Genomic DNA, 23,503 nt, shown 5'->3' with positions numbered 1-23,503 from the left:
ACATCAATTCACACAAGCTGTTGCACTCCGGAGCCCAAATTGCCCATGACACACCCAGAAAATTCCCTTTCTTCACAATATGACACTTCACCTCCCATCTCTCGTGGGTAGCAGTTGATCAGGAACAAATACAAGCAGGGGAGTAGAGTGTTAAGGAAGAGCGCATCGAATCAGTATATAAAAACAGTTAGGGCCATTTTCTGCTAAAAATATCCAATACCATCTTCTTACCCAGAATAAGTCTATGAAAAAAATGAAATAAAAACTGCATTTTAACTAGCACACACACATGCGCGCACGCACACACACACACACACAGAGACAGATCCCGCAGAGCTGTTGTCAGCCTGGATTTACAAAATAAGACAAGTTGGGCTTTGCAGGCAGCCAGTGCTTGTCATCAAGACTAGGTGACTGTTAGTTGGAGCTATTTTGATGCTGTTCACATGTTATTTGCTTCACACACCCTCCTGTCACGTATTGTTCCCAACATGTCTCGCATGCGTTCAAACGTATGTGGGAATTTTTGTGCGCGTGTGCGACTGTGTATTCATGTGTCTGCCTGATTTCCCATCATCCCAAATAATCATCCCACAGTCATGCGTGAGATGCGATTTCCATTAAACAATAGCAGGCCGGCTCGCCTTACTGACCCACAACCTCTCAGGCTGCGGGTGAACAAACACTCGTATGTGCGCGCAACTCATCCTCTCAGCTTGAATTCACAGCAACACATGCACTTTTGACTACACACACAGCCTCCGCAGCTCAGCCTCCATCAGGGTAGTGGTGATGACACAGTTTCTTTATGTTGATGCTCATTTAACTGCCTTCCTGAGCTGACTTTAATAACCGAGGCCAACTGCATGTCACTGCAGCAGTAGCCTTAACCACTGCATACTGGGCAAGAAGCGAACTAATACTAATGATTTTCCTGCCAAGAGGGAAAAAAAGGGAAGTTATCGTGAATGCCCCAGACCTGTCTTTAACACAAATGGTTGTAATTTTATTGAAATGAGGGACAGACTGGTTGGCCTACTTTGAGTGCCAGTGATGATTCAGCTCACTCCTCGCTTGTTAGCCTGTCCGTCACTGTAGTAGGTAATCTGTTCAGATGTGTAGATTATAGATGAAAATGGGCAGTCATTTATGTTTTTAAAGAAACTTTAATTTCACCTTTTGGGACAACCACTCAATCCTTGGTGGTATTTGTCAGTCAGGTGTCAATCAAATACTACACTTTTTCTAACAAATTATTAGATTTACACAAACGGTGTTCTTTCCAATGCAGAAGTAGAGAAATTGCATAGTCCATTACAAGGAGAAATCTTGTGTTAAAAATCTATGGAAGTAAAATTACAGGTCTGCTTGTAAAAATATTATCTATGACACATTTAGAGTATTATTGTCTGTCACATTATAAAAATGATCGTGCCCCTCTGCCATCACCTCCTAACCGTATATTCAGCTGGGACATGTGGTTTGGTGAGAGTAGTCCTGATAAAAAGACAGGAGTGGATGTGGCAGAGGTGGAGATGCTCAGAGTCTCTACTGGGGATTAGAAAAGACTATATCAGACATCAATATAGTGGACAAATATACTGTTGAAGATATTGCTGAAGATGGAGCTGGCAGGCAGGAGGAAAACAGGAAGACCACAAAGAAGATCCGTGGATAGTGAGGGAGGACATCCTGAGGGTTAGTAGGGACAGAGGAGGATTTTCAGTTCAATTCAGTTCAATAGATTTTAATTATATAGCGCCAAATCACAAGAACGGTCGCATCAGGGCACATAATATTGTAAGGTAAAGACTCTAATATATACAATATTTCAGAGACCCCACCCCCAACAAACAGGCAATCCCCTATGAGCAAGCACTTTGGTGACAATGGCAAGGGAAAACTCCCTTTTAACAGGAAGAAACCGTCGGCAGAACCAGGCTCAGGGAGGGGCAGCCATCTGCCGCGACAGGGTGGGGGTGAGGATGCTAGGGATCGGGTGAGATGGAGGCAGATGATCCAATGTGGAGAGAAAAAGAACACATGAGGTTGTCAATATTGCTGCACTTTACTGTTGTGGTCACACTGGAGCCAGGCTTGAGAAAAAAAAAATCAGACAAATAAAGAATGATTAAAGGTTAAGAATAAATAAAAACAAGAGTAAATAAAAACATTTTGCAAGAAATTAACCTCCAGTTTTCACCTAACTATTTGGGATCTTATAAGAATGTTTGAAAAATGCCCATAAGGGAATTGTGGGGTTAATTTACACCATAATAGAATGAAGTTGCCATTGTTGAACCATGTATGAAACACTTATTTAGAAGAATGAAGGTGCAGAAAAGTCAAAATGTAATACCCCTCTGAGGTCACGGGGTCTCAGGAGGATACATTTATTTTTTAAACTCTAATCTTTTGTCTCAGACAAGTCACAAGGAATCATTTAGTTAAGCTTTAATAATTCATTATGTCATCATGCTTTGTGTTGTTGTCCTCTATATTTGATAGCTGCTTAAATAAGTTGGTGCTTGTGACCTCTAAGTATCACACAAACTCAGAATCACTGTACTCCAAAGTGGCAGGTGACACAAAATGTCGCTGAAACTCATCCGATAATGTCTGAAAATATCTTCTTGACATTTGATTCTCTGAGCCCAGTGAAATGGCCAAAGATGTTCAGTATCTGCTGTAAGCAGGGGGTATTGGTCCTGATTAGAAGTCATGGGGTGTCACACAAAAGTGCCAGTAGCTTATCTCTAGAAGTGGAAAAATAATTTCTCTGAAGCTGTAATCCTCACTATCATGATAGGTGCTATAAATATTTATGAGAAATTATGATGACTAATTTATTAAATCATAAATTCATACAGCCTGTTAGTGTGCAGCCAACTTCGGTTATATCATAGTTTGTCACCTATCTAAAATAAATAAAATACCATATTTTGATTCTTTTTTAGTTAGTGCAATCAGGATTTTCACAGCTGAATTCCTACATTTCACCATCACAGCAGCCGCCAATAAAAGTAGGCTGGTGTGGAATCAAGCCATCCCTTGGGAAGAAAAACTGACAGGCAGACCAGAATTCACTGTTAGTTCAGACTAACCCTGCTCTAGAAACTTGTTCTTTTAAGTGTAACTTGGGAAATTATGGATCAGACTACTATGTGTCATCCCTCAGTTGATTTTTGTCGCGTGTGACCTGGCTGGCAGCAGTTAATCAGGGAGTCAGTGAGCTGAAGGGTGCAATATGCTGGATCTACAGATAAGGATCATACGGCACATCAAGCAGCCAAGGAGCAGCGAGGAGAACGTGTCCCCTCCATCATACACTTATTTCAGCTTTACAGCCATGTGACAGATGACTTTAAGGGATCGTGATTTCAAATAGCGGCTCTACGGGGAAAATCATTTGAAAAGTCAAGATTTTAAAATAGATATGCCAGGGAATTGTTAGTCGTCTAATCTAGTCATCTAAAAATGGAACATGAGTTGTTAGAAGATGTGTTAAGGAAGAAAGCGAGGTTGGACAACTTCATATTGGAACGCGTCCCACAGACGTAACTGCGTTGTGGTGGTTTGCTCTGCCTCTGCACTGACGGCTCTTTCGGATACCAGCGTTACACATCCTCGCAGAGATGTTGTCTGCTTTTTGTTGTCATCTTCTGTCAGCTATAAAGCTTTACCTGCTTGGTTTAAAGGTGCTTTTGCTTCAACTGCTAAACGGACCTTTGAGGCTGCCAGGTCGGTTTAACTTTAGCGTACGTTAGTTAGACAAGTTGTAATTAAGTTGTAAGTGACAGCACGAGCAACCAAGTTGTAACCAAAGAACGTGGGTGCATTATAGTCAGTTATCATTGTTCATTAGTACATGTAGCGGTCATTTACTATGTTGCACTTGCACATGTTAACACGATGCTAGCTATGTTAGCTAGTTTGTGTTAAGCTCAAAACATTAGCGAAAAAAATGATCATCTGTCGTCTTGTTTATGCCGAATTCAGCCGAATAATTAACGATTGCGTAGAACATCAACGTGTCCTTTCCAAAGTTTCTACGATTGCCACCAAGCTTTGTGAGGTTAAATGTGCACTTTTCATAATGCTGTCTGGGCTAGTCCGCTCGTCGCCCAGAGACAGCGCAACTTAATTTTGTTGCAGACACCTGGTTAACTACACCAAAACTATAACCATGTTTTTATTTTAGGATTATTATTATTATTATTATTATTATTATTATTATCTTACTGAAATAAAAACAAAAAAAGAGACGTCAGAAATAATCCAAACTGAAATTATATTGCTAACTTAGAAAAATAACTAGAATAAAAAATAAATTAAAAAAATACATTGTTTTTTAAAAAATAATTTATTTATCTAATTTATTTTTGTTCTTTTTCAATGTGGTTAACATAAGCTCAGGAGGCACTGGTGCAATGATTTATTCAGACTGAGCTTTCTGAATGAGTTCTGAAAACTTGTTGCTCTGGATAAATACTGCTCACTGCACAATAAATAAAAACTAACACTGAAACCATTAAAATTTACTTAAAACTGAACATTTTTAAAAACTCAAACTAAACTGCAAAGTGCCAGAATTGTGATACAAACCTGATGTTTTAGTGATACAGCATATGCAGACCCTTCTTTGCAGTCAGTTTCACCTAGCAAGAAACAGCAACCTCCAGAAACCACTGCCAACCAATCCAGAAATACATATTTTTCCCCAGCATCTAGTGGTTGTATCACATCCAATGTGGCAGACTCTTTCAGTCTTCTTGAAAATTGACAGGAAAAGGTATAGGAAGAACTCATGTGTTCTCTGGAATATGAACTGTAACTACATAATATATCATATGTTACTAGTGGAGTATAAGGTGAACAATATCTGCTGTCAGTTGTTTTCTGATATTTAACTCTGTTAATTTGAGTGTTATATCAGTGTTTTGCGTTTCTGATTAAAATAAATCAAAATCTGATGGCTTTCACACATTTCATAAAATGCTTTTTTTTTTTTTAAATTTATTGAACTTTTCTTCTATTTTGCATTTAATTAAGGTCCCTTTCTGTTATTATTTTGTTGCTACTGAACCCATAAAGTAACTTTAGTAATGAAAGAAAGTAAAGAAAACTTGTTATTCAGTACAATGGAAATAAAAAGAAAAAAATTCTACAAAAAGCCCATGTGTTTTTTACTGAGTTGTCATCTATAGAAACATCAACCTGTCCTGAAGAAGCTTCCTTATCAAGTGACATTCTCTCTGATATCTTTGTCTCCTCTTCTGCTTCTGCCAGTGATGCCCAGACAAGATGGCAACGTTGCCATAGTGACAGGAGGAGGCAGGGGAATTGGTTATGAAGTAGCGCGCCACTTGGTCAGACTCGGGGCACATGTTATCATAGGTACTGTATGAAGCACGTCAACACTGATATGCAAACAGCACAAACACACATGATTTCCCTATAGGCTGGCTTGTTCACATACATAAACATTAACTGCACAAATAGCTATAAGAGATGTGGCCTAATACTGGAGAAAGTAAGACAAAAAAATGATGTTTCAAAAGATTAACCTCAGTGTTAAAGAGTATTCAAACCGCAGGCTCACTTAATTTCTTGATTCACACACTCCTTTAAAAATTCTGATCGCTTTCTCTGTTGGTCCTTGATTTTCTTCATTTTGAAAATTCTTTTCTTCTTTGCACTTTATGAACTTTGTCAGGCCCAAAACTTGGGATATGTCACATTATATATGCCTCAGCTTTCCAGAATCTCTATTACAATGCAGGAACAAATACCCAATGTGGTCTATAAACCTCTGTTAATATCTGTTAAAACATGCACCAATATCAGTTCCTTTGAAATGTACTTTTATTTTACATATCACACAATTACACAAAAAGTACATTGTGTGTAGGGTGTGTAGCTGTGTGCAACAACAAACTGGATAGGTCAGTCTGCAGGTGGTAAAGTGCTGGCACGATAACCTTGTCTAACCACATAAGATGGTGAGAATACCGTAGTCACCGCTAAACAGACTTTAACTAGTTTTTAAATTGCTGTGCAGCACAAACGTAGGGTGAACGTAAAAGTCTAGAGCAGTGAATCCAAATGGACTCACCATTTGTTAGATTGAGGTAAGGTATGCTAATGGATGGGATGATACACATACTAGGTCCAGCTGCTGCAAATGAGCTGTCAAAGTGTCTTCACCTTGCATTCCAATCAAAAGAAGAACCGATGACAGATATGACTACAAGAGCACTTTGAAAGTTTGGTTTGCCCTTTGGTGTACTTTGGGCAACAAAAAATAGTTTGAAAATGACTGGTGTAGAGGAGGAAATGTCAGTATTTTTTAGTTGAGTCTCTGTTAATCTTGGCAAATTCTGAACAAGGCACCGCAGTGATAGCAAAGGATTATATTGACTTTTAGCAAGTACCACATATTGATTTCAGCATAACATATTCTACTGTGGACCACAAACTGCATATACATACTGAGATCGCATACATGGCTGTTGCACATGAATCAATTAGAGGCAAATGTGCATGTGTGTAAGTTGAAAATATTTAAGTTTCCATCTCCAAAAGTTGATTCTGTTCATCTGGACGTATCGTTTTGTGGGACGAAACGTTTCTCCCACAAAATGCTACGTCCAGATGAACAGAATCAACTTTTGGGGATTTACTTTCCTGGATGATTGAGAATGCATCAAGACGATTTAAGTTTCCACAAAAAATCTGTCTCGCATTGTGTTGCAAAAGCCTCCTGGCTAATAATCTCTCACAGACTGGATTTTCTTCACTCCACAGAAAATCAGAAAAGGAGAACTAGCCAATTGTGAGCTGAGAGCTTTTTATATTGAAAAGGAGGAAACTAAGAAAAATAAGCAAATTTACAGAAAGTCTGGGTACGTTCTGAGAATATTAGTATTTGAGCCCAGTTAGAAGTTTGTAGTTCTCAAATGAAACTTTGCTTAACCTTTGGTCTGAAAACAGAAGGGCAGACATTATGGTCAGTGTTCTGTCTTCACCATCATCCCAAAGCACCAGTGAAGCTGAATGATGAGGTGTCCATGATAACATAAAATCTATTATAGACTGATCAACAGCTGTATAATACCCAAGGCATCCTCTGTTTGTCTACTTAAAAGCGTACTATTGTCAGAAACCCTCTTGACACCTCATTGATTCATGCTAAGGGTTGGAATAGCTTCAAAACAGTTTGTTTTCATCATTAGGAAATGTGTGTGATTCTTCACTGTGAGGAGATTTAAAGACTTTCAGAGCTTCACTGGGATTAAAGGGCTGTTATCAAATTGGGTGTTAAAATGCAAATTCAAGGATTATGACAGGCCTTTTTGCATAAACAAGGTCTGCTATTGTTCCATTATTCATTTAGCTATATTTATTGTGGGAAGGTAAATGCAGTAAAACCAAATGTTAAAAAATGAAATGCTTCACGTTACAGCTTCTTTAAATGTCTATGTAAAAATGTATTTCATGCAAAAAATACAAAAGTGAATTTGAACGTGTAGGCAAGGCAAAATATGCAAAAGAATGTAATTCCAGAAGTAGTTTATTTAACTGAATATAGTTTAACATAACAAATGATGTGCGTTGTTCTAATTTTAGCTACCATCAAAGGTTTGGGGGAAAAAACAGATAAAGGCTGTGAGATAATAGCAATTTAGAAGTCTGTGTATTTATGTGTACTCTATATAAGTAATCAATTCCAGGTTTTCTATCATGTGGGATGTCTCTTTTTTCATTTCATGTGCCACATGTCCCATGCCACTCCTGCTCTACCTGCCTAGAACCACTTGCTAGAGCAGTGACTCCCAAACTTTTTCGCTAGGCCTCCCTTTGTTTTACAAGAAAATCTTGCCTCCCCCCCCCACCAGACACACACACACACAGACACACACACACACACATCCTCCAACTACACACACATTTCAAACCTCAAACCTTTTGTAAACAATTAAACAAATACGAGAAAACTGCAATAAGTTACGGGCAGCAATAGATCAAGCTATTAACTCTTTTATGCTACGTCCACACCTACACGAGTATTTTTGATTCCCCCAGCTTTTAGCAGGTTTTTCTATGCGTTTGGGCCTTTCGTCCATGGACTTCACTGTGTTCTTAAATAGGGCTGCCACAAACGATTATTTTGATAGTCGACTAGTCACCGATTATTTTTGCGATTAGTCGACTAATCAGATCATGCATCCATTGGACGTAAAACTACAGTTTATTGCACCAGCAGCATCTGCTCTTATATAACTATCATTAGCTTACAGCTTTAAGAGTTTTTAAGGTATGTGCTAACTAAACATAAAGACAAGATGATAGTTTATTAAATTTTAATGAAATTTGCAGATTGTTTCGGTGAAGTTTAATAAACTCCTTGCTATCTAAAATATAACAGGACACCGGAGTATATTCTCGAGCATCTCACACTTCTGATAATCAGCTGTCTGCTTGACGTTTATTCAGCTGTGTAAAAACTATAACTTTAATCTCAGCCAAACCGATTTACTCAGGAACAAATAAAATACTGAAAAAAGCCAAACAATAACATTTTTAAGTTATCAAAGTGACTTATATATCATGTTTAACCTGAGTAGCGAAAGACAGCGGTGGGTTTGAAAACGATTTGCCGGGAGTCCGGTGTTCTCACGGCTCTAGTGACCCTTGAACCCCGGCTAGCTATCGAGCTAGTGGGTAACAGACGTCTCCGAAAACGTCGGAGTGCTTTTGAAAATATGCGGTGTCTTGATAAACTGAGCAGATATTTGAGGTTTACACAGCTACATTCTCGCCTGAAAATATGTTAAACGTTTATTTTGTGACCCAGAAAGAATAATAAGAGTAATATTAAAACTAACTAGCTGCCGCCATTGTTGGAAACTGAGCTGGGCCGCGCTATGAATTCTGGGACACAGCTTCTTCTTCTTCGGGGTTTAACGGCAGCTGGCATCCTTGTACATGCAGTGCTGCCATCTTCTGTTTCGGTCCGTTATTACACTCTTAAATCCTACTACTTATTCCTGCGTCTTTTGAGATCTTACAAAGCTTCAAACGACGCGTCGACTATTAAATCAGTCGTCGACGATTTTGATAGTCGACGTAATCGTGGCAGCCCTATTCTTAAATAAAATTTGTAAACTGCGCAAGTTGAGGACAGATGGAAAAAATGGCAGTCCTTAAAAGGTATTTAAAGCAGATAAACTGTTTCTTAAAATCATGTCTCAAGACCTGAAACAGGAACTGAGAGATTAGTTCAGTTCATCTACTCTTTGCTGAAGCCTCATCAGAAATGGTCTCGTGGAAGGATGCTGTCAAGAAGCTATTCTTAAACAGGGAAACAGGGAGAAAAGGCTGACGTATACTAAATTACACAAAAACTACAGGACCAAAAAAACAATAAGTGAGTTTTATGGAGTATTAAATCTATATTTTACATTTTCTGATTTAAATTGTCATCAGTACATATGAAGGAGGTCAGGAGGGATGTCCAACTGTCAATGTCTACAGTTATCGGTAAAACACAGTGGAGATGCTGTTATGGTTTAAGGCTGCATTTCAGCCGTGGTGTTCGAGATCTTTTTAAAATCTATCTAATTATAAATATAGGAAAGACTTCGATCAACCATGCAGTACCATCTGGAAATGGTCAGATTAGCATCTGCTTTATTTTTCATCATAATTATGATCCCAAACAGACTATCAATGTGGGAAATGGATATCTGCATAGAAAAAAATACAATGGAACACTATAAGTCATGGTTTGGAATCCAGAGCCTGGACCTCAACATTATTGAAGCAGTGTGGGAATATCTTGACAGAATGTTATGGGGTTCGATTTCAACTCACTCTTCAAAGACTGGTCATAAATCATGAAATTATTTAGTTGAATTGGTGCTTTTTTCTTTCTTTTTTACATTTCAAACCTATATTAGGTGCCGAAGTTAAACACATTTGAGATTCTGTGCACAGAACAGCAAAATCTACAGACTACATGAGACTACATTTTCTATTCTGTCCACGAGTTTAAAAACTTTGAAGAAAACTCTGCTTTATTCATTCAGAGTGTATAGCGCAAAGTCAATGTCAGAGTATCCTTGGAGACGGTTTGAGCAGAACATAAATTAGATGTGAGCACCATGTGTGTGGGATTACACTCACAAAATCAATCATACCAGAACTCGGATAAGTGTCTGTTGTAGTCCCAGACAATCCTATGTGTACCGAAGTTGATCCCACAGCTGATGACTCTGAGTGTATCTCCATTTCAAATATGCCAACTCTTTGAGGTAATTCATGAAGTGAGAGTATTTATGGTAAAGTGGATCCCTCTCTAGTTATGTAGTGGATGCATATTTCAGGTGGAGTGGTAGCATAGTATCTGTGTGAAGCCAGTTAATGGCTTAAGCCTTTGAACTGTCAAACACCGGAGTTGGGTATTAAAAGCATGCACTTGTGCTTAAAATACATTTCACTAGGTAATTAATTAAAATGATGCAGTCCAGAGCATTTTTTAAGATAAGATAATGAAATTTAAATTAATCTTTGCCATGGAAGACTTTGCTTCTTGGAAAGGTTTTTATAATTTCTTTATAGTTGGAGGAGGTGGTTGAAACGGATGACTTATATCAAAATATATCGAATAGAATAACTGACTAAAGCAGACTGAAGGTTTTGATACCACTGTGCCGGTAACAAAGACAAAATCTGGCTCATACGTAGCACATGATGCACAAATCAGTTTGCAGGTTAAACAAATAAAATATTTTACTCTGTCTCCCCTAGTACGCTCATTCCCAACTACTAATTTGCCTGAACTGCAGCTCAGAATAACAGTTTCGTATACCAGGATTGGATGCAGCCTCTGTACTGTGAGCCATTTTACCGTCTCTCATTTTATTGACACCTATCCTACCTTTAAGTGAGAAATCCCTTTGTGATTGGCTGTTACTCACTAACAGAAGGTTTGAATGGCAGGTGAATGGAGCCACTTGAATTGCCGCTTAAATCCAGAGCTGTCTGCCTGAGGTGACATATTAAGGTTAATCCTTCTCTGTATCATCATACAGATCCAAGAGCAGAAGAAAGGAAAACTTGGAAACTGAGCATTTAAAGCAGCATAAAGTCTGAGCTTGTCACAACACTGGGTCGTGTGACCCAGTGTTTGAGTTTTTATGTTTCTTTTGTATTCATTTGTGTTCTAGTGTAGCTCATCTAGTTAATTTCTAGGTTGCTGTTTAGTCCTTTGTTTCTTAGTTCCTTTTGTCATCTCCCCTGTACTAAGCCTCCCTGGTTCGTGTGTCTACCTGTCATGCTTCATGTCTGTGTGGTTCTTGTTATCAGGTTTGCATCATGTCTAAGTCTCCATGTTTCCTGTTTTACTTTGAAAAAGTCCGGTGTTCATTGCTTATTGTATTTAGTTTCACTTCCCCTGTCCTGTCATTAGGTTCATGTGTGTCAGCAGTGTTGGGACTAACGCGTTATTAAGTAACGCGTTACAGTAACTACGTTATTATTGTGGTAACGAGCACGGTAACTAGTTATTATGCCAAAATCAGGAACGCGTTACTCGTTGCTGGGATTTAGATAGGCTCGTTATTCGTTACTTCGTGTGGTGGCATCGCGGAGCTTCCACAGATTCAGTAACATTAGCAAGTGGTGGAGGCAGCAGGTGGATGAGGGAAAAGGGAGGCAGGAGGAGAGACCCGAAGCGGCCGCCCGTCCGAATGTCAGGTGAACTGAACTTCAGGTAAGAAGTTATAACCTGCAGTCCATCTGGGTCAGATATAAACCAAGTTTAGTTGGAGTTTATTTTCGTTGTGCTGATTTTTTCGTACTGCGTGCTAGCTAGCATGACGGGGTTTCTATACAGCTGGGTGGGTGCTATGTTACTGATGTTGAACTTTATTTTGTTCATACGGTTAATTATTAGAGTTGCCAACCATTCCCTAAAAAACGGAATCGTCTCGTATTCAGAGAAATTATTACGCGTTTCTTATTGAGGTGAAAAGGAACACAGTTTGTCCCGGACTTCAGCTACAATGAAAAAGACACAAAGCTGGAGTTATTCTGTGTCTTTGCTGCACAGCTGCCTCTTCTTCTCTCATTCTCCCCTCCCTCTCCTGTTGCTACTTTAATCATGAAACTGATCAATGATCAGCTGATTGGCTTTTCCCTCTTGTTTATTTATCGTCCGCTTTGCGCCAGAAAGAGGAAACCACCGGATGTCACGTTAAACAACAGCAGCACGTTTGATCAGCTGTTGTTAGAATTTATTTAATATTACTTTCTAGTATCAGCTGATGTTTGCTGGAGCCACAGCTGTAAAGCTGCTGGTCATGATATCGGTTTAGTTATGTGGTGAGTGGGAAACATGAAGATGAAACCAGGAGATGTCCTTACTGAATCATCAGAGCTGAACAGGTGATGGAGAAACAGGTTTACCTTTTAGGTGACATGAATGAGTTGAAGAGAAGTTATGAACTGTTTCTGAGAGATAAATAACACCAGGATCCTTTTCTATGTAGCTGACAGCTGGTAACTGTGCAGGGGCGGGTCTAGCAAAGTTTTGCCAGGGGGGCAGGTAGGGCATTAACAGGGAGAGGGGGGCACAAAGAAATACTTTCTTATTCTCATTTAAAATGTCTAGCTTTTAATAAATAATTATCTGAGTCTTACAACAAACGATTGATAGATTGATACATATATACCATCAAGACAGTGTACATCACTGTCACAACAGTGTTTGTTTTCATTCAAAGGCTTTATGATTTTTGCTATAATGGTGGGCCGGTCTCTAGTCAAAATGCCCGGGCTGATTTTTTGTCCCAGTCCAGCCCTGTATGCAACTCATCTGCAGTCTGGTGTTGCCTACATCTTCCTATTCGGAAGGCAGAATTTCCAAGTTCTGAGTACAATCAAAAGCACCACGACTGCAGTTTTTGTGTTGGATGTAAAAAGCGCACATGACGCTGTAACGTAGGCTAGAATCATGGCGGTGGTCAACGACGGTCCAGGCGTGGGATTTCTCTCGTGGAAATATGCACATTATTTTTTCCTTTGGTAGGTGGCACAGTGCACTTGTGGCAAGTAAGCAAGCTAGAAGACTGGCACTCTTGCTGGGTATCCAGTTAGCAACACATTAACAAGAGAAGTCTGAGTAAAACCAAAGTTACTTTCCCTAGTAACTAGTTACTTTGAAAGTAACGAGTAACTTGAAGTAACTGAGTTACTTTTGATGGAAGTAACTAGTAATGTAACTAAGTTACTAATTTAAAGTAACTTACCCAACACTGTGTGTCAGCTGTTCTCCCTCGTGTTTCCACTTCCCCTAATCATCCCTGTGGGTATTTAGTCTCTGTGTTTCAGTCAGTCTTTGTCGCGTCGTCTGTGTAACCTTCCCAGTTATGGCTTGTCATAGTCGTCACAGTTCTCATAGTCACAGTCATAGAATTAGTTTTCGAAGTTTCATAGCTTTATCACAGTTTCATAGTCTCGTATAGTGTTCAGTGTCATAGGTTTTCACAGTCAGTTTAGTTGTCTTGCCAGCACTCGTCTTAGCTTTTGTTTTGCCCTCTGTTCAGCCATAATAAAGGCTCACCTTTTGTTAAAGTCATGTCATGTCTCCTTGCCTGTGTCTGCTCTTGGGCGCTGCTCTAACACACCGGCGCACCGTGCCGTGACAGAGCTTTGGCTAACAAGTATTTTTAGTTTATGCTGTGATTAAGCGTCTGTACATCCATTCCCAATTCATAAAAATTGCAACTTCTTCTAGAGTATTGGTTAGAATTTCATCAAACTTGTTGCTATCCAGATTATCCTCCATAGTGTCTCTGAGATTTACAAAATGGACCATAATTTTTTATTAAGTTTGACCCAAATTGAGTGACTGAGCCCATAAACTCAGCAGAAAAGGTCGTGTCAGAAAGCTGTTTTTCTATAGAGTTCTATAGGATGACAAGTCTGTATAACCACAGGTGTTGCTCCTTGGAGGCCATTAAATAAATTACAGATTTAAAGCACTTCCACATTGGTTTCAGTTTTCAGACCCAGACTCTATGTCCATCTTTTATAATGTTTATGGGGAAAGCACAACAGGTCCCCATGCTTGCATGAGATTGTCAGTAGTTGGCAGTTTACGGTTAACTATTATTCCAGGTCTTGCTCAGTTTATCCATTTGTTGAGTTGCAGCAAGAATATGTCTGTGAATTAATTAGGTTACTTTTTCAACACTCATCCCAAAATATTTAGTAGGCAAACTTATTTCCTTGGGGCACGTCTTTTAATCAGTAGCTATTTTAAAGAAGAGCTTTGTCCAGAAGCAGTTGTGAAGAGATGTGTATTCAATTATATGCAGCGTTCTTAGTGAGTGTTGGCAAATGGGCAGAGAAGCCTGCTAGAGGGGCACTAGTGCGTTTGAAAAAAAAAAATCTGTTTGTGTGAGATCAGGCTGTTCCTGTCCTGAATGTGAGTGTTTGTGTGAGCCATGTGGCACGTCACTCAGAGAAGCTGCATCCTTCAGCCCTGCCTGAACAGCGGTGCATCAGGGTAAATGATGCTGTGCCCTTGAAAAGGTCTACGTGATAATCCAAGATAAGTGTGTCTATGTGTGTGAGCAAAGCGGAAATGAGCGTGTGCAAATAGGCTATTTGTGTGTACAAGTTTGTGTGTGTGCGTGTCTAGTCATGCGGCTTGTATGTCAATATGCGGCAAGTCCTGACATTTGACAAATGGAAACCAGCGTATGTTCACAGTGTTTTGTTGATCAATATTTTGTCAATAGGCTAATCAATTAAGCAACTAATTGTTGGCACTAATTGTTTGCACTGAGAGTATAATTGTGTCTTTGTCCTTTTATTTGTCAGAGCCTGTGTTTGTGCAACTAACTGGGCTTTGGAATGATTTATTTTTTAGAAATATTGAGTCAGTGAATTACACCAGCTTCATGTTTCTCTCCTTTGTGTGATTTGCTTACACTTTCTATTTTAGTTATTTCTTTATTACCTAACAAAGAGAAGTCGTTCATTTATATGCAAATGTCCTCAAACAGCAAATCTATCCCGAGTCTGCATCAGTGACTGCATTTTTTATTCTTCAGAACATTTACTTGTGTTAAGCATATCTTGTGTACTACATCTAACGATAGCAACAGTCATCTTTTTAACACCGTGGAAATTGAATTGAGCTGAATGACAGGACATTAAGTTCCTTAATTTACCCTACGTTCGGCATAGGGTGTGTGGTAAATTATTTTTATGAAAGAGCTGTTAAAGCCCCTTGCTCCTGTTGCAATGTGAAAGGAAAATGACTTTAAAGACTGCTATGATAGGAGCATGTCAGGGACTTTTTCAAAATGATATTGTTCATATGGCGATAATATATTTATCACAATGATCTTAGAAGGCAGCACATGATATGTATCTCTCTGCATATTTTGTCTTGTGCTGCTGGAGCATGTAAATTAATCTGAACAGTACATTCAATATGGAAACAAAATAGAGAGCTGTGGATCAGTGTGTTTAAAGGTCTTGTGTTTATGAGTTTATAACTCAGATCTGATGTTGTAGATGGTATTACACGCCATTTTCAGTTGTCACTGAGCACTGTATGAATCTCATTTTCCCCCACCAAGTACAATAAAACAGGTAGGATGCTTAACAAATTTATTAGACCAGCTGTCATAGAACAAGAAAACACAAATATTTTCAAATAAAGAAATATTCAGAACACAAAATGACGTCATTGTTTATCAGGCAAATAACAAACCCAGTTTTCATTTTTTGCTTAAATTTGAGGCAGAGTGGAATTCTCTGACAAGTCAGAAATTAGTCAAGCATTACATTCATATACTAAAACTCATTTTGGTTTTCAGGAATGCAAGTAAATTACAGTAATTTGGCATCTTAAGCAAAAAGTAATAATGTGCATCACTATATTTTCTGCTATTTTTTGTAAAACACTGAATTGGAAAATTCCTGGATAACAAGAATGAGGAGCTTGTGCATCCTGGTTGATAAATCATTGCAGAAACATTGTAGAAACTTTGGGGCAGCTGTGGTATAAACATTATATTGGATTGTGGTCTAATAAATTCCTTAAGCACCATATTTTACCCATTTATTTTGCTTCTACCAAATAGCTTTTTAAAATATGCGGCACTCTGATATTTCTTCTGATATTTTTGGGATCAAAATACTTATTATTATAAAAGTGTGCTCCCCACTTTCCTGTCTGGCTATGCTGCCTGGATCCAGTGATGGTGCAAAAAAGTGTCTTTTGACTGATTTCATATTCAGAATTTTGCTGTTTGACTTTACAAGCATTAAAAGATTTTAGCCAAAGAAAAATCACCTTTTTTAAGGTAATTTTTCTTTGGCTAAAATCTCTTTGGTGAAGTGTCCTCATATAGCTTGTTTGAAGTTAGATGGTACTTTCATAATAATACTTTTAATAATGTTGTACTTTCTTTACAGGCTTGCATTTAAAGTCTTTACTGAAAAAGTAGATGTATTGAATCAGAAGCCTTGTTAATATTCCTAATTCCTGAAGGGCTAAATTTTTGCACTGAGTGTTTTTCCATTCAAAGAACCTTTCTTGGAAATGTGTTTTTATAAGATGAAAGACTGACAAAAAAAGAAAACCTGTATTTTTTTATAAAAAGCCTCCAAGGTCTCGTCATATATTGTATTCATTTGTGTGTGTTTGTGTGTGTTTCCTTCTCTTTGAGGTGGGAGAGATGAGCAGGAGGGTCTTGCAGCTGTCAGAAGGATCTGTGAACACTACAAAGAGGCCAAAGGTAACATTGCAAACATTAAACGCATGCACACGCAGGCAGACACACGCATGCGTATGCACAAATGTTGTTGTTTTAGCAAGCCGCTGTTTGAAGATAAAGGAAAGAGCTGCTGTAGTCTGCCCCGTAGGCTTTTTTCCAGTCTTTACCAAACATACACACGTGATTTCACAGTTGCAGGTAAACCTGAACACACACAACCACACATACATACAGTGTCAGGAGTGTTGTAGATCCACTGTAACGAAAATGAAGAGGAAAATGATGCAAAAGGATGTGAAGATAATGATAAAAAGTGCTAAATCATTAGCTGTACCAGCTTTTTTCTAAATAAAATAGGAAAAAAAGAATGCGGAGGTGGAAGAAGATGGGAAACACAGAGATGGTGATGAAAATGGGAAGAGACAAATAATAGTAGAGATTTATCACTTCATCGACAACAGCTTACAGGGTTCTCTTTTTAAATCCCATGTTGAGAAATTGATTCGGCTGACCTTCACATCACCATAAATTCCACTATAGTGCCGTGACTAAGAAGACTGTACGAAATAGCCTTGAGATTTTACCACCATTAAAGAGGTGTTCCAAGATTGGTACGCTTGCAAAATCAGGTTTTAGATACTGGCTGTAATATTTGGGGCATACTAGAACTACTTATGTTTTCCTTTATAAATCTACAGTTTTTTAATATTTTTATTATAAAAAAAATCTTCTTAAAAACTAAAACAATGTAGTCATTTTACTTGTTTTTGGATCCAGAATGTGTGTGGTAGTGCCACATTTGTCCAAAGCTATTAAAAACACTTTGGGTTAGCTACACCATTACACTGTGTAATGATACTGTATGTTCAAATGTTTCCAGTTTTTCCAGTACCTGATCATTGATGATACGTTCATGCTTATTTGCTGCACTTACTGTGAGTTTTAAGCTTTTGGGACCTCGAGTTAGCAGAAAAAAGCTGTACGCTGTTTGTCCTGTCAACAACAAACTTTATAGGATTTGTATAAAAAATACATTTACAGGTTTATCCTGTGTTTCTTCATTTATTCTTGAGATGCTTCTAAGGTAAATCGTGAACACTTTGTAGAGGACATGGACATGTAGCACATGAAAACTAATATTAAAACCGTGCCCATGCGTGAAACGATGCCACAACGAGACACCATAGAAAGTAAATGACATTCCACTAAATAACTGCTGGTGACGGGAAATGGGCCAGTAATTCCAGGCAAGCAATTGAAACAAGTCGTAACAATGCGAATGAAGAATTTTGCTGTTTGACTTATGATCTGGCAGTAAATACATTAGAGGGTTACCTAGGCAACCAGACCCTGGATTGCCTGCAAACGGCCGGCCTTCAGTTGCAAAGCAATAAGCGTGTGTGCAGGTGAAAATGTCCTTTTTGTCAGATTCCAATGGGTAAAACACTTCTTTAGACATACTGTTGTAAATTGTAGTTCACGATGACCATGAAATATGGTACAGTATTTAGAGGTAATGCTTCCAGTTGGGAAGGGGGATCTGGTTTATCTTGCTTGGCCTTGCACTGAAGAGCAACAGAAGGCTGGTTGACTGGGTCCCTGCTTGTGTGTAAGTGGCTGTCAGGTACAGAGACAGCGGCCATGTAGCCGGTGTCATTGAAGTCGATTTCCCGGGACGGAGCCGTGGTGGAATTGATTACTTCTTTTGTAATTGGCAGGCACTGAAGCATAGGGGACAAGGGGGTGTCTGTAGCCAGATGCTTATGCACTGAATGAGAATGTGCTGATTGTGTATGCGTATGTGTGTGTTTGAGACTATTTGAATGAGACAGTAATGGATTCTCATTAGTATGTGAGGCAGGAGCTTTAAACATCTCTGTCCAAACGCCCTTTGGCATCCTTCCCAGCGTGTGTACATTTGTCTGTTATGAGAAATGGGAGACAGCTCATAATACATAGGCTGTGGAGGTGATTCTCTAACTGGGGACTTGGCTAGACAAGTCCAGGTCCCTTAGGGTGTTTCAAGGTGTCACGAGTGGCAAAGTGTTTTATTTCACAATCTCAATGTAGAGCACTGCGCAAAAGTCTTGAGCCACCCTTCATTACTTTATATTTTGCTTCCAAGGAGACAGATTTTTCTTGTATTTAAAAAAAACTGTTCTTCATGCTTTTTGACATTGGCTGCTTTTTCGCTCATTTTCCGTGCAGTCCCTGTACCTAATTCTCAGAGGATTTTTTTTGTTTGTTTGTTAAGCCACTTAACACTTACTTTGTTACTAGAAGCCTGTCACATAAACACATAGTTTCTTCAGTTGAATCTAACGAAAAATGGCAAAACATAGTTGGACAGGCTTAAATTTGTATTTTTGCACAATGTGACCAACGGGATAATTCCTTAAGAGCTATTTGCTGAAAACTTGTCATGTCTTGGCATCATGTGTACTATGTCCTTAAAAAATATCAGGAAACTGGACAAATGAATGTAAAAAGAAGATGTGGCAGGCCTAAAACATTTTCTACAGCATGTGAACAATATTTCAAAGTCTTGTGCTTAAGAAAAAAGCAGTTGGCACTTCAGTTGATCCATCTACTGTTTGCTGAAGACTCATCAAAAATGGTCTTAGTGGGAGAATGGCTTTTAAGAAGCCATTTGTAAAGAAAAGAAACGGGAAGAAATGGCTGAGGCATAAATCCGAAATTTTTGGTTCAAATCGTCGTCAGTATGAACAGAGGAGGTCAGGAGACAGAGGTACAACAGTGAGGATGTGCATCATCTGTAAAACACGGTGGAGGTTCTGTCGTGGGGTGGGGCTGTGGTTATTTAGTCTGTGGTGTTGGGGATCCTCCATCCATCTATATAAATGGAACAATATCAGTCAAGGATTGCCTACAAGAGTTCAGGTTTTCAATAAATCTCAATAAATCACTGTATATTTTTCCAATTTTCCTATAAAAATATAAAGAAATGATGAGTGGCTCAAGATTTTTGCACATTATTGTAGAATTACTTGATGCCCTCAGATTTTATATATAGATATATAATGTAATTGACCGTTTAAAAAGCTGTTTTTTATGGGGTCGTGGTGAGCAGTCTTTTTCATGCCATCTTTATAAAAGCAAAATTCCTGTTACACAAAAAGCACCCTAAATGTAGATAACACATTCTGGTTGTTAATCCATTTTTTAAAACACTGAAACAATTCTACTGAAGAAACAGGTTTCCATAAATGACAGTATATTATAGGTCAGTCCATCCATTTTCTACGACTTACTGGGTACGGATTCTGAGGGGAGCAGTCTGAGCAGAGATGTCCAGATCTTTCTCTCCCTGGCCACTGCCTCCAGCTCTTCTGGGGGGACATTAAAATGTTCCAATTCTGGCTGAGAGACATAATCTCCCAGGCGTTTCATGGGTCTGCTCCAGATTCTCCTCTTGGTTAGATATACCCAAAACACCTCGCCTAGGAGGCACCCAGAGGCATCCTGGCCAAATGCCCAAACCACCTCAACAGGCTTCTTTCAATGCAAAGGAGCAGTGGCCCTACTCTAAGTCCCTCCTGGATGACTGAGCTCCTCATCCTACCTCTAAAGGGAGAGCCCAGACCACTTCACAGGAAGCTTGTTTCTGCTGCTTGTATCTGCAGTCTAATTTATTTGGTTACTACGTGCCATTGGTGGGCAAAGGTGAGGGTGGGAATGTTCTAGATCGACCCGACTGATTACCAAATCATCTGTAAAAAGCAAACGTGAGTCTAAGGCCACCAAAAAAGTGCATCCTAGGAATTTTGGGTGCGTATAGAAATTCTGCCATAAACAAGTTTGACTTGTTGCCGGCAATGCAGACCAGGCTCTGACTGTGAGCGATTGTAACAATGGGCATGATACTTCATACTTCAGAGAAATCCACCAGAGGACACCCTGAGGGATATAGTTTTTTTTTGTTTTTTTTTTGTGTCCCGTTTGGATCTTTAGCCATCAGAGTTGTTGTCTTAAGGCCAAGAAAGATGCCAAGCGGATTTATTTTACCAAGTGGATCATCATGGCCTTGCCATATTGGTCCATTTGATTGACCTTTATTATAATTATGAATTTATTTTATTTTCGGTTGCTACAAACGGGACAGACATGACTGGGGGATAGGACAGGGAGAAAGAATGAAAGAAAGAGAGGGAGAGAAAGAAAACCAAAGGGGAGAAGAGATGGTGAGAAGGGGGGGAAGAAAGGAAAAAACAAACAAACAAACAAACAAAACACCTGGATCACCTGTATGGAGAAAAAAAACAGAAGAGAAAGAAAACAACAAAGAGCAACATAATAAAAAACAGCACCATCACAATAAACTAGCTAGCAGTAGATAACAGTAGATACTAAATAATAAACGATATTGTGCAGCACGCAAGATAGACAGCGCACAATGTGCTTTGAGGCAGCAGCCAAGAAAGGTGTAGTCCGCGTCTGTGAACACCCGTGTGTACACCTGTGTGCATACCTGTGTGGATCAGCATGCTTGTATTCCAAAGGTTTCTCCATGTAACGATCTGCTAGGGAGTGTGGGGAGCCATAGCCCCGTCCACCAGGGTATGAAGCAGGTATGGGGGAGATCCAGGCCCCAGATATCCAGAGCTACGGAGCAGAGGCCAGAGGGGGTTGCAGTGGCGTGCCCGCGGGCTCTGCCGGCAGCCAGCTGTGCCAGAGAGGACCGAGCTTCAGGCCCAGAGGCCAGAGGCCTGAGGGCATCCCACCCCCCGAAAGGAGCCCAGCCGGGCCACAGGCGCCCAGCCCCGCCAATCGGCCACCAGGAGTGAGCCGGTACATGCATGAGCGCCCAGCCCCAGACGACAAGGACCACCAACACACCAACGTCTGAGGGCATCAGCCACCGGCAGGAAGTGTGGTGAGGGGAGATAGGCCCTCCAAAGTACGGAGGCCTGAGATGTACCCAGAGAGGTTGAGTCTAAGACCCAACCTGACATATAGACACAGACAAACAGGCACACGCGGACACAAACGTGCATTCCCACCCCCATATGCACAACCAAATACTCGGCACTCACCCAACGTGTAGACAGACACAAATAGACACTGCACAGACAGTCGCACTCCCCAAACATACTCTATATCCCAGGTCCAGGTACCCCTGCCCCCCTGTGAGCGATTGTAACAATGGGCATGATACTTCATACTTCAGAGAAATCCACCAGAGGACACCCCGAGGGATATAGTTAAATGCTTTCAAGTCTACAAAATACTTGTAGAGTTGCTTGGCAAATTCCCACACACCCTCGAGTATACTTAAGAGGTTAAAGAGCTGGCGAGTGTTCCACGACCAAGACGAAAAAAGCATTGTTCTTCAGTAAAGTTTATGTATTATTAACTGTCTGCTCTTTTGAAAGGTGTCACACAGCCTTAGGACCATGCATTTCACTATTCAGTGATGTTATTCGAGTGTTTGTAAGCTGAGGGATTTTTAACATTTGTTTTAATGTGTAAAGGTGTTTTTGGTCTATTGGGAATCATGTAGCAGTACATTGTGCACTCTAAAGAGGTAATGTCCCTTGGAAACCTCTAGCAAAATCCTGTGAAATATGCTAATGATTTTGGACTGCACCTGGGTGCGAGACAATGAAGCTTAGAGGCTTTTACTTTAAATTATGAACATGCGTACACACACACACACTGGGAGATGCAGGGTATTTCTGTGTTTTGCCACAGGCAGCGCTGTCTGCCCACTAACTTTAGTCACGGTGCACTTGAAAGTAACACATTGTGCCTCAAACCAAAGGCCTAGATTAGCAGTGTGAAACAGGGGAACCTATGTGTGTTTGTCTGTCTGCTTAGCACACATTCAAATTTCTTCCAGCTTAGGTAACGCAGCTGCTGCCTTCTTAGAAAAAACATTGTTGTTTTACCTAAGCTCTTTAACTCTAAACAGAATTTAAGTGCAATGGGATGTTCATACAAGGTTGACCTTGTTAGTGCACGTTTGTACCTCAGGGATTGTTACGTGGTTATAAGCGTGATATTGTGAATAATTTTGAACAGCAATTAGTTTTGAGCATTTCTGTGATTTCTTTTTTGGTCCGTGTGAAACTGACTCACAGTAGCCACATATTCACATTTACAGCTGTCTTGAAAAGCAACGTCTCATTAGCGCTGCACGCTGGACTCGACCAGCCAGCATCCTCTCTCCTACATCAGCCGAATAAAAACGTCTGCGGAGGAGCTAAGACTGGCAGGCTGCCCAGTCCTAATACTCTTGAATTTCACTTTGTTGTTTATCAGATTTAAAGTCAAACTATTTATATTTCACCCCCTGGGTCCCGTAAGATGTATCCTTCGGGGAAGATAGTTCATTTATCTTTTTAGTCAGAAAATATTGTTGATGGGTAGAGCTGATTGGTTAGAAACTCAAGGGAATTTATGACTTGACACTATACTGTGGTATATTAAGAACAAAATATTTTAAATAAATAATGAAACTAACGAGTGCAATGCAAAAATCAGGCTTTTCATACCAAGGTATTTACTGTCACCTTTAAAGCATTGAGTAATGCAAGATCTCCGGCCTGTTGACGAGCAGAAGAGAAATTTAATGTGTTTGCCACTGATGCATTTTAATATCAGATTTAGGTGTAATCCAGCTTAATCAAATCTACTGTAGTCAAAATCGGGACACAAGATGCATGTTAGAGCCAGGTGGA

General features: G+C 39.6%; 1 protein-coding gene across 2 annotated transcripts in view; it reads left to right on the top strand.

Moving 5' to 3' along the window:
* LOC146370472 (polyprenol dehydrogenase) overlaps positions 1–23,503 on the top strand; it is a 55,441-nt gene that overhangs the window by 11,201 nt on the left and 20,737 nt on the right. Inside the window, exons 1-3 of one of the 2 annotated variants that reach the window (XM_084954805.1) lie at positions 3,528–3,741; positions 5,290–5,397; positions 16,755–16,823. In XM_084954805.1, the coding sequence (XP_084810931.1) occupies positions 3,636–3,741; positions 5,290–5,397; positions 16,755–16,823 (283 nt within the window). In that variant the 5' untranslated portion in view covers positions 3,528–3,635. Of the gene's footprint in view, positions 1–3,527; positions 3,742–5,289; positions 5,398–16,754; positions 16,824–23,503 lie in introns of those variants that run through there. The other variant, XM_084954806.1, reaches the window with a different exon arrangement.

The sequence above is a fragment of the Perissodus microlepis genome, chromosome 16, assembly GCF_051167445.1.
Source record: "Perissodus microlepis isolate ML-2025 ecotype Zambia chromosome 16, ASM5116744v1, whole genome shotgun sequence".
NCBI classification, from domain to species: Eukaryota; Metazoa; Chordata; class Actinopteri; order Cichliformes; family Cichlidae; genus Perissodus; species Perissodus microlepis.
Note: the sequence above shows the minus strand (reverse complement) of the source record. Positions and strands in the feature narration are given on the sequence as shown.